At 38.1% G+C, this 13581-nt stretch overlaps 1 protein-coding gene across 1 annotated transcript in view; it reads left to right on the forward strand.

Annotated features, from left to right (window-relative positions):
• LOC122813875 (zinc finger protein 501-like) overlaps positions 1 to 13581 on the forward strand; it is an 838273-nt gene that overhangs the window by 47123 nt on the left and 777569 nt on the right. The window contains exon 4 of the mRNA XM_044086415.1: positions 12626 to 12748. Coding sequence (XP_043942350.1) covers positions 12626 to 12748 — 123 coding nt within the window. The remainder of the gene's footprint in view (positions 1 to 12625; positions 12749 to 13581) is intronic.

Below are 13581 nucleotides of genomic sequence, written 5' to 3' on the forward strand. Positions count from 1 at the left end.
CTCAGCAATATGGTCATACAAGAAAGATGCCTAGCAGGAGACAGGTATGCTATTTTTTCTTGTAGCAAAATTATGGCAACTGCATGAGGCACTCTCAAAGTGAGAGGGTGGAATAACACCATTGAGGCTGAAGCCTGTATTGCCATTGAAGCTGCGACTACTGCTTGTACACAATGTGGCAAAGATCGTGCCACCAATTCTAACTGTAATGAATAGTAAGCTATGGGGCGGTGCTTACTTCCATGCTGTTGCGTCAAAACTGACGTCATATATCCCTGTTTACAGTCTACAGTTTGAAAAAATCTTTTGTGGTAATTAGGTAGTCCTAAAACTAATGATGAAGCTATCAATTGTTTTAGTCTGCAGAAGGCTGTTTCTGCTTCAGGTGTCCATTGTAATACATCTTGTGCTGCCATTGGTGTTTTGAATATTAAATCAGCTAATGGAGCCGATTCTAAGGCATAATTCGGTATCCAACTTCGACAAAAATTAGTCGTTCCCAAGAATGACATAATTTCCTTCTTGGTAGTTGGTTTAGGTGCCTGTAAAATTGCTGTTTTTCTATCTTCATCTAGTATTCTACCTTCCTTGGATATTACATATCCCAGGTATCTGACCTGTTTTTTCCAAAGTTGTAACTTGTTCTTGTTTACTTTATGTCCCTGTTGTGCTAAAAATTTCAGCAATGCGATTGTATCTTCCCTACACTGCTGCTGGGTAGGGGCTGCTAACAGGATGTCATCTACATAAAGTAGTATCTGACTGCCCCCTGGTGGAGTAAATCCCGCCAGGTTGCTGGCCATCTCTTGTGCAAATATCGTTGGACTTTCACAATATCCCTGTGGTAGTCGAGTATAAGTATATCTCTTACCCTGAAATGTAAAGGCAAATCAATACTGGCTATCAGGATGTATAGGTATTGAGAAGAAGGCGTTACTTATATCTACCACAGTAAAATATTTCTGTTGTGGCTTTAAGTCATTTAATAAAGTGTGTGGGTCTGGCACTGTAGGTGCTCTAGGTATTATTGCATCATTTACGGCTTGTAAGTCCTGTACCATCCGCCATTCCCCGTTTGCTTTTTTAACAGGAAATAGAGGGGTATTACATGGTGAATTCAAAGATTCTACCAATATTCCTTCCTTGAGTAATGCTGCTATTATAGGCTTAATTCCTTGCTCTGCATCCTTCCTCAAGGGGTATTGTCTCTTTTGTGGTCTGAAGGCTGATTTCGGTGTAATGATTACTGGACCTGCTGTCTGAATGAGTCCCACATCTGATTTCCCCGTTGACCAAAGAATGCTTGGTACATCAAACAAGGCTTTTTCTTCTTCCTCTAGTAAAAATGCTAATCAGCTGTCCTCACTATGTTGTAAATGTACAGCTGGACGTGCTTGTGTTAACCAATTCAATTTTTGTTTTTGTACACCTTGTTGTGATAATTCTAAATCAGTTTGTTTTTCCCATTTTGTTACTTATTCACCCAAATCTGCCCATCTCATGTTTTTATGTTTTGTTAAACTGACATGTGGCAGTCTGTTGGATTTGTACAATGTCATAAATTCTTGAGGCAGTGAACAACTTGCTACACTGTTACCCTCAGTATCCCAATATAAGGTTCGCAATATTAGTCTATTTGCCGGATTTCTAAATAATTCTTGCTCATATTCCTTATCAGGCCCTGGTATGCCGGATTTCTAAATAATTCTTACTCATATTCCTTATCAGGCCCTGGTATGCTACGGTAGTATAGAGTACAATGTAACAAATGCTGCTGATCAGTGTTAAGGGAGGATACCTTACTGATGGCTACGTTCATCAGTTCTTTGGTTACTGCCCCTGGACCAGTCGTAACTAAGTCCTGGCTGTACCAATAGTAGGCTTCGCCCTCCGATCGCACTACAAAAGTATCCATTTGTCTCTGTGCCTCCATACCCTGCATGGTAGGAACTACTGCTATTCCAAAAACCTGCATAAGGTCTCTCCCCAATAAGTTTACTGGACATTTTGCAGAAACCACTATTTTACTTTTCTGGGTCATACCTGAAATAGGGTCGGTTATTGCTATAGCATGGGAAAGTGGTTCCCTATATAGCTGCCCATTTGCTGCTTTCGCTAATATATAGTCAGGTGATTCAGAGTGTTCTGGCAACTTTGAAGGGTGTATCAAAGTTCGTGACGCTCCTGAGTCACACAAGAATTTTACTTCCCTTCCTTCCACTAGAAGTATAACTTCCGGTTTTGTATCTGCTAGATAGAGCTCCAAGCTCAATAATGCTAAGTCTAAAACTTCACTTTCATCATCCTCCACATCTGTTTGGACTTCCTCTATCCCTTCTACCACATTTACATTTTCTCTTTGTCTATTAACCTTTCCTGATGAGTTCTGATTGTTATCACTATCATATAGTCAATCCTCATCACCTTTATCTTTTTCTTCAGTAGTCACCTTTTTATTTGACCTGCAATCCCTCGCCAAATGTCCTCTTCTGCCGCACTTAAAGCACTCGCCTTTCCTTTTCCTTTCTTCTAAATCTTCTGAGGTTTTGCCAGAGTATTTATTACCCTGAGCATTTCTCTTCCCCTTTTTATTTGACTGTACTACAAAAACTTCTGCTCCGTCTTCAGCTGTGAAGACTTGCGCTTTCTTTTTCTTTTTGCTATTAAAATGTCTCTCAGCATGCCTAGCATATTCTAGTAGGGCTTGTAGCCTACTCGTTCGGTGATCTATCATATGTTTTGTAATAAAACTACTAATAGGGGCAATACAGCCTTCCAGAAATGCATTTTTCAACTGCTGTTCATATGAACTATCATTCTTCTGATTCTCGGGAATAGGCATACCACTATGGTTATTAAAACATTCTAATAATCTACCATAGTATCCATCTACAGTTTCGTTATCTTGTTGTATGCATTGATTAATACAGGTCCAATCTGCTCTAGGTTTCCATTTTTCAGAGATCCGGTCTGTAAGACCTTTCACTCTGGTGTCTAGCTCTGCATCACTGTGTAGGAGTGGCCTGAGCTGTCTGTCACGAGCGTTCCAGCTGCCACAAATCATGTGCCAGTCTGGACCTATAATTTGTCTAACTACCTTCTCCACTTCTTCCCCATTTAAGTGGTAACTTAATCTCATACCTTGTAAATCTTGTATAAACTTCTCATGATTAATTTTCGGATGAGGGATTCCCTCTGTAGCTTTCCGGATATCTTCCGGTGTCCATGGTCTATATACTAGGAGAGTTGGGTCCTGTCCTTCCTGTCCTGTTTGAGGGTTCGGTACTTCGATTAGTGGACAGATTTCTTCACTTTCTTCTAGTGAATCTCTCCCTATTTGATATAAATCTGTATCCCTAAGTGTTTTACGTGTTCGGGATCTAGTTTCAATAGGTTCTCTTATGAATGGTTGTTTCAAAGCCCCTGCAATCTCAGGATATCGTGGAGGGGGACTGGCTTGTCCTCCTGCTTCATATCCTGAAAAAGGTATCTGAGGGGTGGAGGGAGGGGCCGTTGCTATTACTGTATTATTATCTTCTTTATCTAAAAATAATGCTTTTGCGTTTTTAATCTTTTGTTCCCTTCGGTTCACTTCCTCAATCCACCTGTGTGCCTGAGGAATGCCTAACTGTCGTTGTTTTTTTGCCTGACCTTCTGCGTCAGATTTTAACTGTTTTAAAAGTTTAACTAACGAAATTTTGTTTAATTTACCATCAAATTCGTACTTATTAACCCATTTGGTATAATATCTAATATTATCTGCTCGTTGCAATTGCATATATTTCGCGTCATCAGTTAGGGGCGGGTCTCGCGATCTTTTAGTGCACTGATTTCCCATGTCTTAAAAAAGACTGTTACGTAACCCTTTTCTTACCACGTGGTATCTTCTCCCCTTTTCTTACCACGTGGTATCTTCTTCCCTCTGTTCAGTCCTGTCTAGAATGACTGTCTACTTTATCCTGTTTTCCTGATCTATGACCAAATATACAGTACTGCAATTTGTTCCTGATCTGTAAAAACAAATCTAAGTAACATTGTACTGTAGCCTAGTCCCTGATCTAAAACAAAAGCAAAGAGGGAAAGTCTTCCTACCTGAGCCTCCCATTTATGACTGCACGTTTTCTTCTTGGGGGCCAGTTTTCCGCTCTTCAGCCACAGATCAGAAAGTGGCCAGCCTCTTTACATACGACAATTTAGTCGGAGGTCTTTTCACTTCAAGAAGAACCGTGCTTTGGTAACTTCTCCTGCGCAGCTTCTCCACCACCGTTGGATTCTGATCTGTAGCTTACCAAGGGAATTCCGGCTAAGAAGGACCAAAATGTCAGCAAAATTATTAAAACAGACTGTAAAATCATTAGGTTTTTCTTAAATAACAGTCAATAATACAGGAGGTTCAAGTTCAAAACGTTTTACTAGTGTACACCAGGAGGCAAAAGACTATACAAAACAAGTATAGAATTTTGACTAACATGATACAGGAAGTAAACTTCTTTAAATACACTATACATTCAAGCTGTGCCCACCTTACTGACGTGGCCAGTCACAGGGCACCTACATTATTATTACAGTCTACAATATTCTATTCATAAGAAAGTGCTGAGGTTATACTTTTTAAAAACTTTCCCATGAGAATAATACAGCCTTGCAAGGCACCTGGTCAGTTATAATGTCTTTCTGTAAATGTTGCTCTTTCAAGGTTCCAGTCCTGCTCGAATACAATAGTCAGTTTGGTTCTTAATACGCTTCTTTGTTCCTTCTGGCAACATTAACTAATAGCAGCTGTGCTGATAATATTCACAAGGCCAACTATCTCGGAGGAAGGAAGATACATGCTTTTTCCTGACCCAGCAGATAATCATTAGTGAAAAACATAAGCTTGCTGAGCTGGCTGCTGCCAGGGTCAGAGTTCAATCACACTGCAGCACCAAAGCTTCAAGCAATTACATGTAAGATCATCCTAACTGCCATATTGTAAAATAGAATAAAATGCATTACATACTATTTGCTTTTTAAACTAACACTTCATATATGTTTAAGTACATATTTTTCTAACAATCATAGATTATTCCTGATATCTCCAAACCAAAAGTTATTTATTTATTTATTTATTTATTTATTTATGTATTTATTATTTTACATTTGTTGACTGGGCTAGTCTAACTGGATATATGTCCATTTTCAGTAGAGGCCTGAGGAGAAAAGCTCTGAGACAATAAAAAGAAAAAAGAAAAAAAATTTATACAAATAGCCCACAAGAAAAGTGGAAATACAAAATAATTACATAAGTATACAATTGATTGGCAGGATTATTATAGCAAAAACATTTTTTTTACTACCATATAGGAAAATAAACAAAAATTGTTCTTTTTCAGTTTATATATATATATATATATATATATATATATATATATATATATATATAATATGAAAAAACAAAAAACGATATTTAATGTACATAAGATTCACACAACACAGTAGGGAGGTACAAAATAAAAGAGAAAAAATGTTTAGTCAAGTCAAATACAGAAGGTAGAGAAGTCTTAGCAAAAAGAATTCAGTTAGGGAATCAAAATAGAAAAAAAGGATAAAAAGTATCAGTCAGGCTTGGAGCAGGGACAAAGCCATTGGGTTTTAATGAAGTTTTTCAATTGCTTCTTGAAAAGGTTGGTGGAAGTAAGGGATGTTATTTCACTAGGAAGTTTGTTCCAAGTATTGCCAACAGCATTTGAGAATAGGCAGTCCCCAGATTTATTAATGGATTTAATGGTGGCAACTTGTAGCTTTTTAGCAGATCTTACGGTAGGAAGGTTTTTATAAGAATTTAATAGGCTACAAGTATGGGAGTATTTGTAGGACAATGTAAAATCTTGTGAATAAAAATGAGTTGCTGGAAAACTAGTTGGTTTTGTACTTCCAGCCATCCGAGATGTCTAAGGTTAAGGCAGTGGTGAGTACGGAAAGGGGCACCAGTGGCAAATTTGGCTATGTTGTTGTAGGCGGTTGCTAGTTTATTTAGATTGCTTTTGGATAGCTTTGTATAGATAGGGGAGGCATATACAGTAGGGTGGAAATGAAGTGGGTTTGGGCAATAGAGATATTTGCTGACTCTGTAAGAACAGGTCTGATTCTATAGAGGAATCCAAATTTTCTATTTACTGATTTAATAGTTGAGTTAATATGTGTGTCAAAGTTGAGATGGTTGTCTATTATTACACCGAGGAGTTTGGTGGTGGTTTCAGGGGCTATTTATGTGCCATTGTTTGATTTCACTATGAAATTGATAGAGAGGGACTTCTGTGTGGGAGTAAATAGTAGTAATTTAGTTTTTCTTCAGGTTTAGGAGGAGACATCTTTGATGGAACCAGTTTTCAACTAAAGTAAAGACTGTTTGTGTGCTAGATTGTAATTTTACAGGGGAGGATGCGGCACATATCAGAGTCGAATCATCGGCATATTGTATGCATGTAGGTTGGGAATGGGAGGTTTTTAGATCCTTAATGAAAATTGTGAAAAGTAGAGGTCCAAGAATGGATCCTTGAGATACACCAAGGGTGATGGAAAACTGAGATGATAGATTGTTTTCCCACAGGACAGCTTGTTTTCTGTTTTCAAGGTAGGATTGGAACCATTTTACTAATTGTGGATCAAGAGAGAATGATTCAAGTATACCTATCAATAGTCGGTGGTTAACCATATCAAAGGCCTTTGAGAGGTCTATGAAGAGTGCAGAAGATAGAAGGTTAGTATTCCTGTTTTTATTAATGCAGTCTGTAAAGGATAGAAGAGCTGTTGTAGTACTATGGTGTGGCCTGAAACAGTGTTGGCAGTCAACTAGTAGGTTGTTTTGTTGGAGGTACTGAAGTAATTGCCAGTGGATACATCTCTCCATAATTTTTGCAAGGGGAGAGAGAAGGGCTATTGGGCGGAAGTTTGATAATTCATTTGAGGTACCTCACTTATGCAGAGGGATGATATAGGAGACTTTCCAGATGGATGGGACATAAGATTCAGAGATAGTTCTGTTTATTAGGATAGAAATAGGGCAAGTACACCAGCTGCAATTTGCAGGTATTCAGCTGGGAGAAGGTCAGCTGATGGTGTATATGGTTTAAGTTTAAGAAGCAAGGATTGTATTAAAGATGTTGGAACAGGCTGAAGGTTAAAAGACTGGGGCAAGTTGGTTAGTGAGGGAAATTTAGTGGTGGTAATACGTGGTAAGGTAGTTGCTAGTGATTGGACTGTTTCAGAGAAAAATTTGTTAAAGGTGTCGGCAATTTGGTTGGGAGAGGTTTGGGTTAGGTTAGAGGGGGTAGGTGTTTTGGACTGTCCTGGGTGGAGTAATTTGTTGATACCTGACCAGACCTTTTGAGGATTGTTTTGTTGGTTCTGTTGGATTTTGAGGTAGTAGTTTTTTTTTGTCAAGGATTATGGATTTTTAGTGGTATTACAAATTTGTCTAAAATTTAGGTGATCAGTTGGGTTTTTAGTTTTTCTCCATTTGGACCAGAGTTTGTTTCTTAATTGAATGTTTAGCCTTGTGTCCTTAGAGAGCCAGGGAGCTGGTTTATTTTTTGTTCTAACAGTACAAGTGGGAGCATGGTGCTCAAGGATATGCAAAAAAGTTTTGTTAAAGTATGAAACAGCTTTATCAAGAGGTAGGTATTTTAGGGGAGACCAATTGCAAGCTTTGAGCTCAGCTTGAAAATTACTTGGGTTGAAATATTTTTTGTTTCTGGTAGTTCTAAAAGCTATTTGATTAAGAATGTGAGTCTTTTGCCTAGAGATGTAAGTAAGAGAATGGTCACTAGTATTGTCGGGGAGTATACCTGTTTGATAAGTATGGGGGTCATTATTTACTAGTATCCAATCTAAGGTAGTTTGCTTCTTGCTAGGTTTGTGGGTTCTAGTAGGGAAGGTAATGGTTTGGTGGAAGCCAAAGAGGTTTATATGCGTAGTTGGAGTGGCAGAGGTACAGCTATTCCAATCAATAATAAAGTCACCAAGGAGTATGGTTTCTTGTAGTAGGGACATGGAAAGCCAGCTAAGAGTATTTCAAGCGTACTGATATTGTTCCCTGGGGCAATGTATGGTCAGATAATGTATATTGATTTCTTAGTATTAATTTAGAGCTTAGAGGTTAAAATTTCTGCTAATTTAGTTAGGTGATGGAGGATGTAAATCTAATGATGTGACCTTCAGTTCAGATTTGAACAGTATTGCTACTCCACCTCCCTTTTTATTTAGACGGTCTAGTCTGAGAATGTTATAGCCTGGAGGGACAATGTCATTGTCTTTAGTTGTAGGTTTAAGCCATGTTTCAGTAAGGCATAAGATGTCAGAGGAATAGATGTCTAATAGGGCATGTAGCTGGGTAATTTTATTATTAACACTTCTTATATTGAGGTGACCAATAAGTAGAGAGTTTAGGCTTTTTGGGACATTTAGGGGAGTGGTAGTAGGGGCTGAAAGAGTATTTGGGTTGGTGAAGTTAGGACCAGGGTTTGGGTGGATGTCACCGTGTAGCAGTAAGCAGTTTTGAGAGTTACATGTTAGTTTGAACATTTTACAGAGAGAAAGGTGTCCTTTTTTCATTTGGAGATATTTAATATGGGTTAGTCTATGAAAGTGTGGTAGAATGAAGGATGAACAGGACGTTATGTTACAGTGTGTTAGGGAGGTGATAGGAGAGAGAGGGCTTGTTTGTCTTGGGAGGTGAAGAAATGTAGCAAAAGTTAGGGATTCATAGGAAGTTAGGCAATGAGATATAAGTAATGAGGTGATCCCGATGGATAAGAAAAGAATGTTAAGGTGTGTAGGCCTACAGTGGTTATGCATAGTTAGAGGTGTAGGGTGGTGGAGGTTAGGAGAGGTGTAGGGTGGTGGAGGTTAGGCTATTTGGAGGACAATTTGAAGACTAGTTGTGATGTGTGGAGTATTTGAGGGAAAAGTGGGAGTGGAAAGCTAAGGCTAACCAAAAAAACGAGCTAGAGTTTGTTAATTGATAAAGAGTTGTGAAGAGAGGTAATTGGTAGATTAGGGTTGAGGGTGTGGCTAGGGAAGTATAAGGTCAGGTGCACTGGGGGTGGGAGGAATTTGGGGGTAGTGTAGGGTGAGCGGAGTGAGCCCGCAGGGCAAACGGAGCGGGTAGAGACAAGAAAAGTGTTTGGCCTAGAGAAAAAACAATCAGTCAGTGAAATGCTTAATTCTAGAGGGAGAGATTAGTTTACTGGTCTGGATAGAGTCAAGAGATGTTGTAGTGGAGGCAGTAAAAGACAGTTTACTATGGGGGGTGATAGTAGAAATGAGTGGGGAAAAGTCTGGGCAGAGGGAATAGCCTTATGGAGGTGGTAGGAAATGATATGCTTGAAAATCTTATACATCTGGAAAAGAAAAAACTGTATATAGGAGGAATACCTTAACTGGGATAGGGGAGACACAGAATTGTAGGCAATACAATAGAAATTGCACAGAGAGAGAGAGGCAACAGAGGGCAGAGAGGGGGATATGGCTGCTGGCTAACCTAGGTTGGAAGTGTACCTTAGAATGCTAGAAAGTAGTAGTTACAATAAATGCATAGTCACCAGGTTTGTAGGAAAAATTACATACCTTCTGACTTCCTTTCTTGGAAAGGTGCAGAGATATGAGGTAGTTAGATGAGGCAGTAGGAGATTAATACTGGGTTCCTTTACTTCAGGCAGTGAGATTTGATTCCTAGTTAAGGATATGCAAGGTTGAGGAGCTTGGAACTTTGGGGTTGAGAGAGAGAGTTGTAGTGAAAAGGAAAATCATTCTTTAGAAAAACTCAAAAATGCAAAGAGTGTTGGGCATAAGCCAAATACTGTCAATGTACACACCTTAATGAAGTTAATAAAATATAATACTATAGCAGGCAGGGGAGCTTTTGCATCTAGTAACAAGGTCAGTAAATTACAGCAAGAATTCTAGAAGGACACTAGAAAAATAACTATACATTGGGTTGTTGTAAACAGCTATAGAGTAAAACAGTTCTTGCATACTAGCAATTAAACAGATGAAATTCACTAGTTAATGTAGTAAAACAGTAGTAAGGCTAGTCCCAGTATAATCAGGAAAAAAAATAATTGCTGCAGTCAGGTAACTCTGGCCAGTACATGATAGCATATAGAAAACAAACAGAATCATGCAGGCTTAAAATAAAACATAAATGCCGTTTCTAACAGCTGTTATCTAATATGGTTTAGCGATTCTATCAAATGAACTGTAAAAATATCAAGTACTGGTGTTTAGTTTACTGCACATTCACTGGGCGGGAAGAGCTAGTCGCTAGATCCAGCAGGCTTTAGATAAGTCCTAAACACAGTTCAAAAACATCACTTAACAACATGGAGTAGCTAATTATACAAAAGATCTATAAGCTAATTTGTTCTGAAATTCAAAATGCTGAGAAATTCACTAATCCAAAAATGTGATCGTCGCTAGTTCTAAGGCCTTAAGATAAAACATAAAATGCCGTACTTAATCAGCTTTATTCCCATATGGAATATCCCTCTATCCAAGAGATCTTTAAACTATAATTGGAGTGGCATTAACTCTCTTAAGCCTTTACTAGATGAAAAATATGATGGTTGCTAGAGCCAGCAGGTTAAAATAAGCATAAGTGCCATTTCTAAACAACTGAATTGCTTAAATACGAGGTACCTTATTATTCTGAAGCATTCCTTAGGTAAAAAAGAAAGCAATAGCCGCTAGTGGCTCCACGTGCACATTCACTGGGTGAAAAATATTAAAATCGCTAGACCCAGCAGGCTTAAAATTAAACAATAACACCTGTCCTAAGCAGCTATTTACTAATATCCTTAAAAGTTTTAACTATGAGGTAATACCTAGATAAAAAACAAATCGCCACTAGTGACTCCACGCGGTTGACGCAGTAGAGAAAATACGCTAATGGCTGTAAGTAGGGCTAAACGCAATAACAGCAACAACATCTACCGGATACTCAGCAGGAGAAAAACAGTCTTAAAACAGCAGTTGTGTGTGAACTACTATACAAGAAACGTTTCTTTTTTCTCCGTAGTGTAAATTAATACAATCAAAAGAAAGAAAAAACAGTCACTTTTCTACTCACTGCAGTAAGTTCACTAAAACCAAGGGCGCACAGCAGCCAAGAGAAGATGCAGATACTAAGGGATGGCGCCACAAGGGGCAACAGTATTTAAAGGGTTAAAAGGGATGTGAGGTCAGGAAGTGAGGAGGGAGGGGAGTAGGAGTAAATGCAGGTAAAGGGGGAGGCGATTACTAGTATATGCAGGTAAAGTAGGTGGGGCTGACTGCTACAGTGTACGATAGACTAGGTATCAGGAAAAAAGAGTTAGGCTGGAAGAAGGAGTGAGGAGTGATAGTGATAGTGCACTGTGAATAAGTTAAGTGAGCAAGACAGAATATATAGGTCAGATGGAAGATGTAGGGAAGACAGATAAGTCAAAGTCAAGAAATAATAGAATTAAATGATAGAGACAAGAAAAGTGTTTGGCATAGAGAAAAAAACAATCAGTCAGTGAAATGCTTAATTCTAGAGGGAGAGATTAGTTTACTTGTGTGGATAGAGTCAAGAGATGCTGTAGTGGAGGCAGTAAGAGACAAACAGTTTACTATGGGGAAGATAGTAGAAATGAGAGGGAAAAGTTCTGGGCAGAGGGAATAGCCTTATGGAGGTGGTAGGAAATGATTTGCTAAATCCTATGCATCTGGAAAAGAAAAAACTGTATATAGGAGGAATACCTTAACTGGGATAGGGGAGACACAGAATTGCAGGCTATACAATAGAAATTGTACAAAGAGAGAGGCGACAGAGGGCAGAGAGGGGGATATGGCTGCTGGCTAACCTAGGTTGGAAGTGTACCTTAGACTGCTAGAAAGTAGTAGTTACAATAAACGCATAGTCGCCAGGTTTGTAGGAAAAATTACATACTTTGATTTCCTTTCTTGGAAAGGTACAGAGATATGAGGCAGTAGGAGATTAATACTGGGTTCCTTTACTTCAGGCAGTGATATTTGATTCATAGTTCAGGATATGCAAGGTTGAGGAGCTCGAAACTTTGGGATAGAGAGAAAGAGCGCAGTAAGTTCAATAGAACCTAGGGCGCACAGCAGCCAAGAAAAGCTACTACAGGTAACAACAACAAATTATCTTCTAGTCAACCATGATTGCAAGAATAAAATCAATTCAGTAACCATGGATTGCACAATATGGCTTACTGAAGATACGTGGTACATAACATGTGAAAAACTGAAAAAGCATTCAGCAAGACACCTGCCTTGACATGGCTTGCATTCATATGGTTAACTTCACTAAATAATAAATGTGTACGTGATAAACTTGATGCAAAGACCAGAATATGGCGCATAAAAAAAAAATGAGCAACTTTAAACAATGAGTGTAAGAAAACTAATGTATATGTAAGTTTTAAAACTTTCTTTCAATTAATGTTCAGAACTGAGCAATACATTGCTATGTTATCTTCTTGTAAATTGTACAAGTCATTAAAACTTTCATCTTTGGCATATAATTAATAATGGCCCTTCTTGCTTAGATGGACATTTCAATTAATAAAACAAATATTTTGTTTTTATTTTTTATGTACAGGATACAAAATCCCACCAGAGTCGTTATTATTGTTATTAAAAGTTGGTGATGAGCTACCGAAAGGTGGTATATTGGGGAAAGGTCCAACAGAACTGAAGAGTAAGGTTCTAGATAATCTCTACAGTAAGTAAAAGGCTTATTAATTACATGTTTTGCATAAGTTTGCTTTTTAGTAATACCAACAGCATCTGAAGAAAACTAGAGAAAATGTACAGACTAGGAGGATTTAATGTTATGGTACTAAAAGAAAATAACAATAATTTAGATAAAAACAGGTAGGCAAAACTCCAAGAATGTTCTATAACATAAACCGGTTTATCACAGTTATGATGTCACTGAAACAGAAGTTGATAGAAGTATGGAAGACATATGAAGATTAACAGCAAAGCCATTTTTTTTATTTTTATTGAATTTTTACATTTTTGACCGAATGTATGGTTAGAAAAAGCTTTAATTTAAATTCTGCTTTTTTTTTTCTTGTTATAGCTGTGTGGTGATACTTTTTGTACTTTTCTGGGTTTTTTTTTCTTGTTTTAGCTATAAAAGTTAATTTGTTTGCTTTTTTTTTTTTTTTTTTTTTTCTGGGACCTTAGTTTTCTAGCTTCATTATGCTTACCTTGCTACTGTTTTTCCCATGTTCTTTGTGTCTGCCCCAGCCTACACTGACATTAAACTAAAGTTTTTAAAATTATAACCTGCCTGAGGTCATTCACCTGTAGTTCACAGTCATAGGACTGGAGCCTCCAATATTGGCTTTATTTGATCGGATCCCTCTCTAGCTAGTGTGCTTCTTGCAGCTTTAATTTTTCCTCAAACCTCCCACCTTTTTTCTGTTGTAGTGTTAAAAGTCTATGTTTCTGACTTCTGCCCTTTATGTTAATTTGACTTCTAAAGTTCCTACCTCCCTCCCCTCTTTCATTGCTCTTTGTCTGTTGTGTAAGCTATTTCAGTACTTT

The sequence above is a fragment of the Protopterus annectens genome, chromosome 10.part0, assembly GCF_019279795.1.
Source record: "Protopterus annectens isolate FY-2018-M chromosome 10.part0, PAN1.0, whole genome shotgun sequence".
NCBI lineage: Eukaryota > Metazoa > Chordata > Ceratodontiformes > Protopteridae > Protopterus > Protopterus annectens.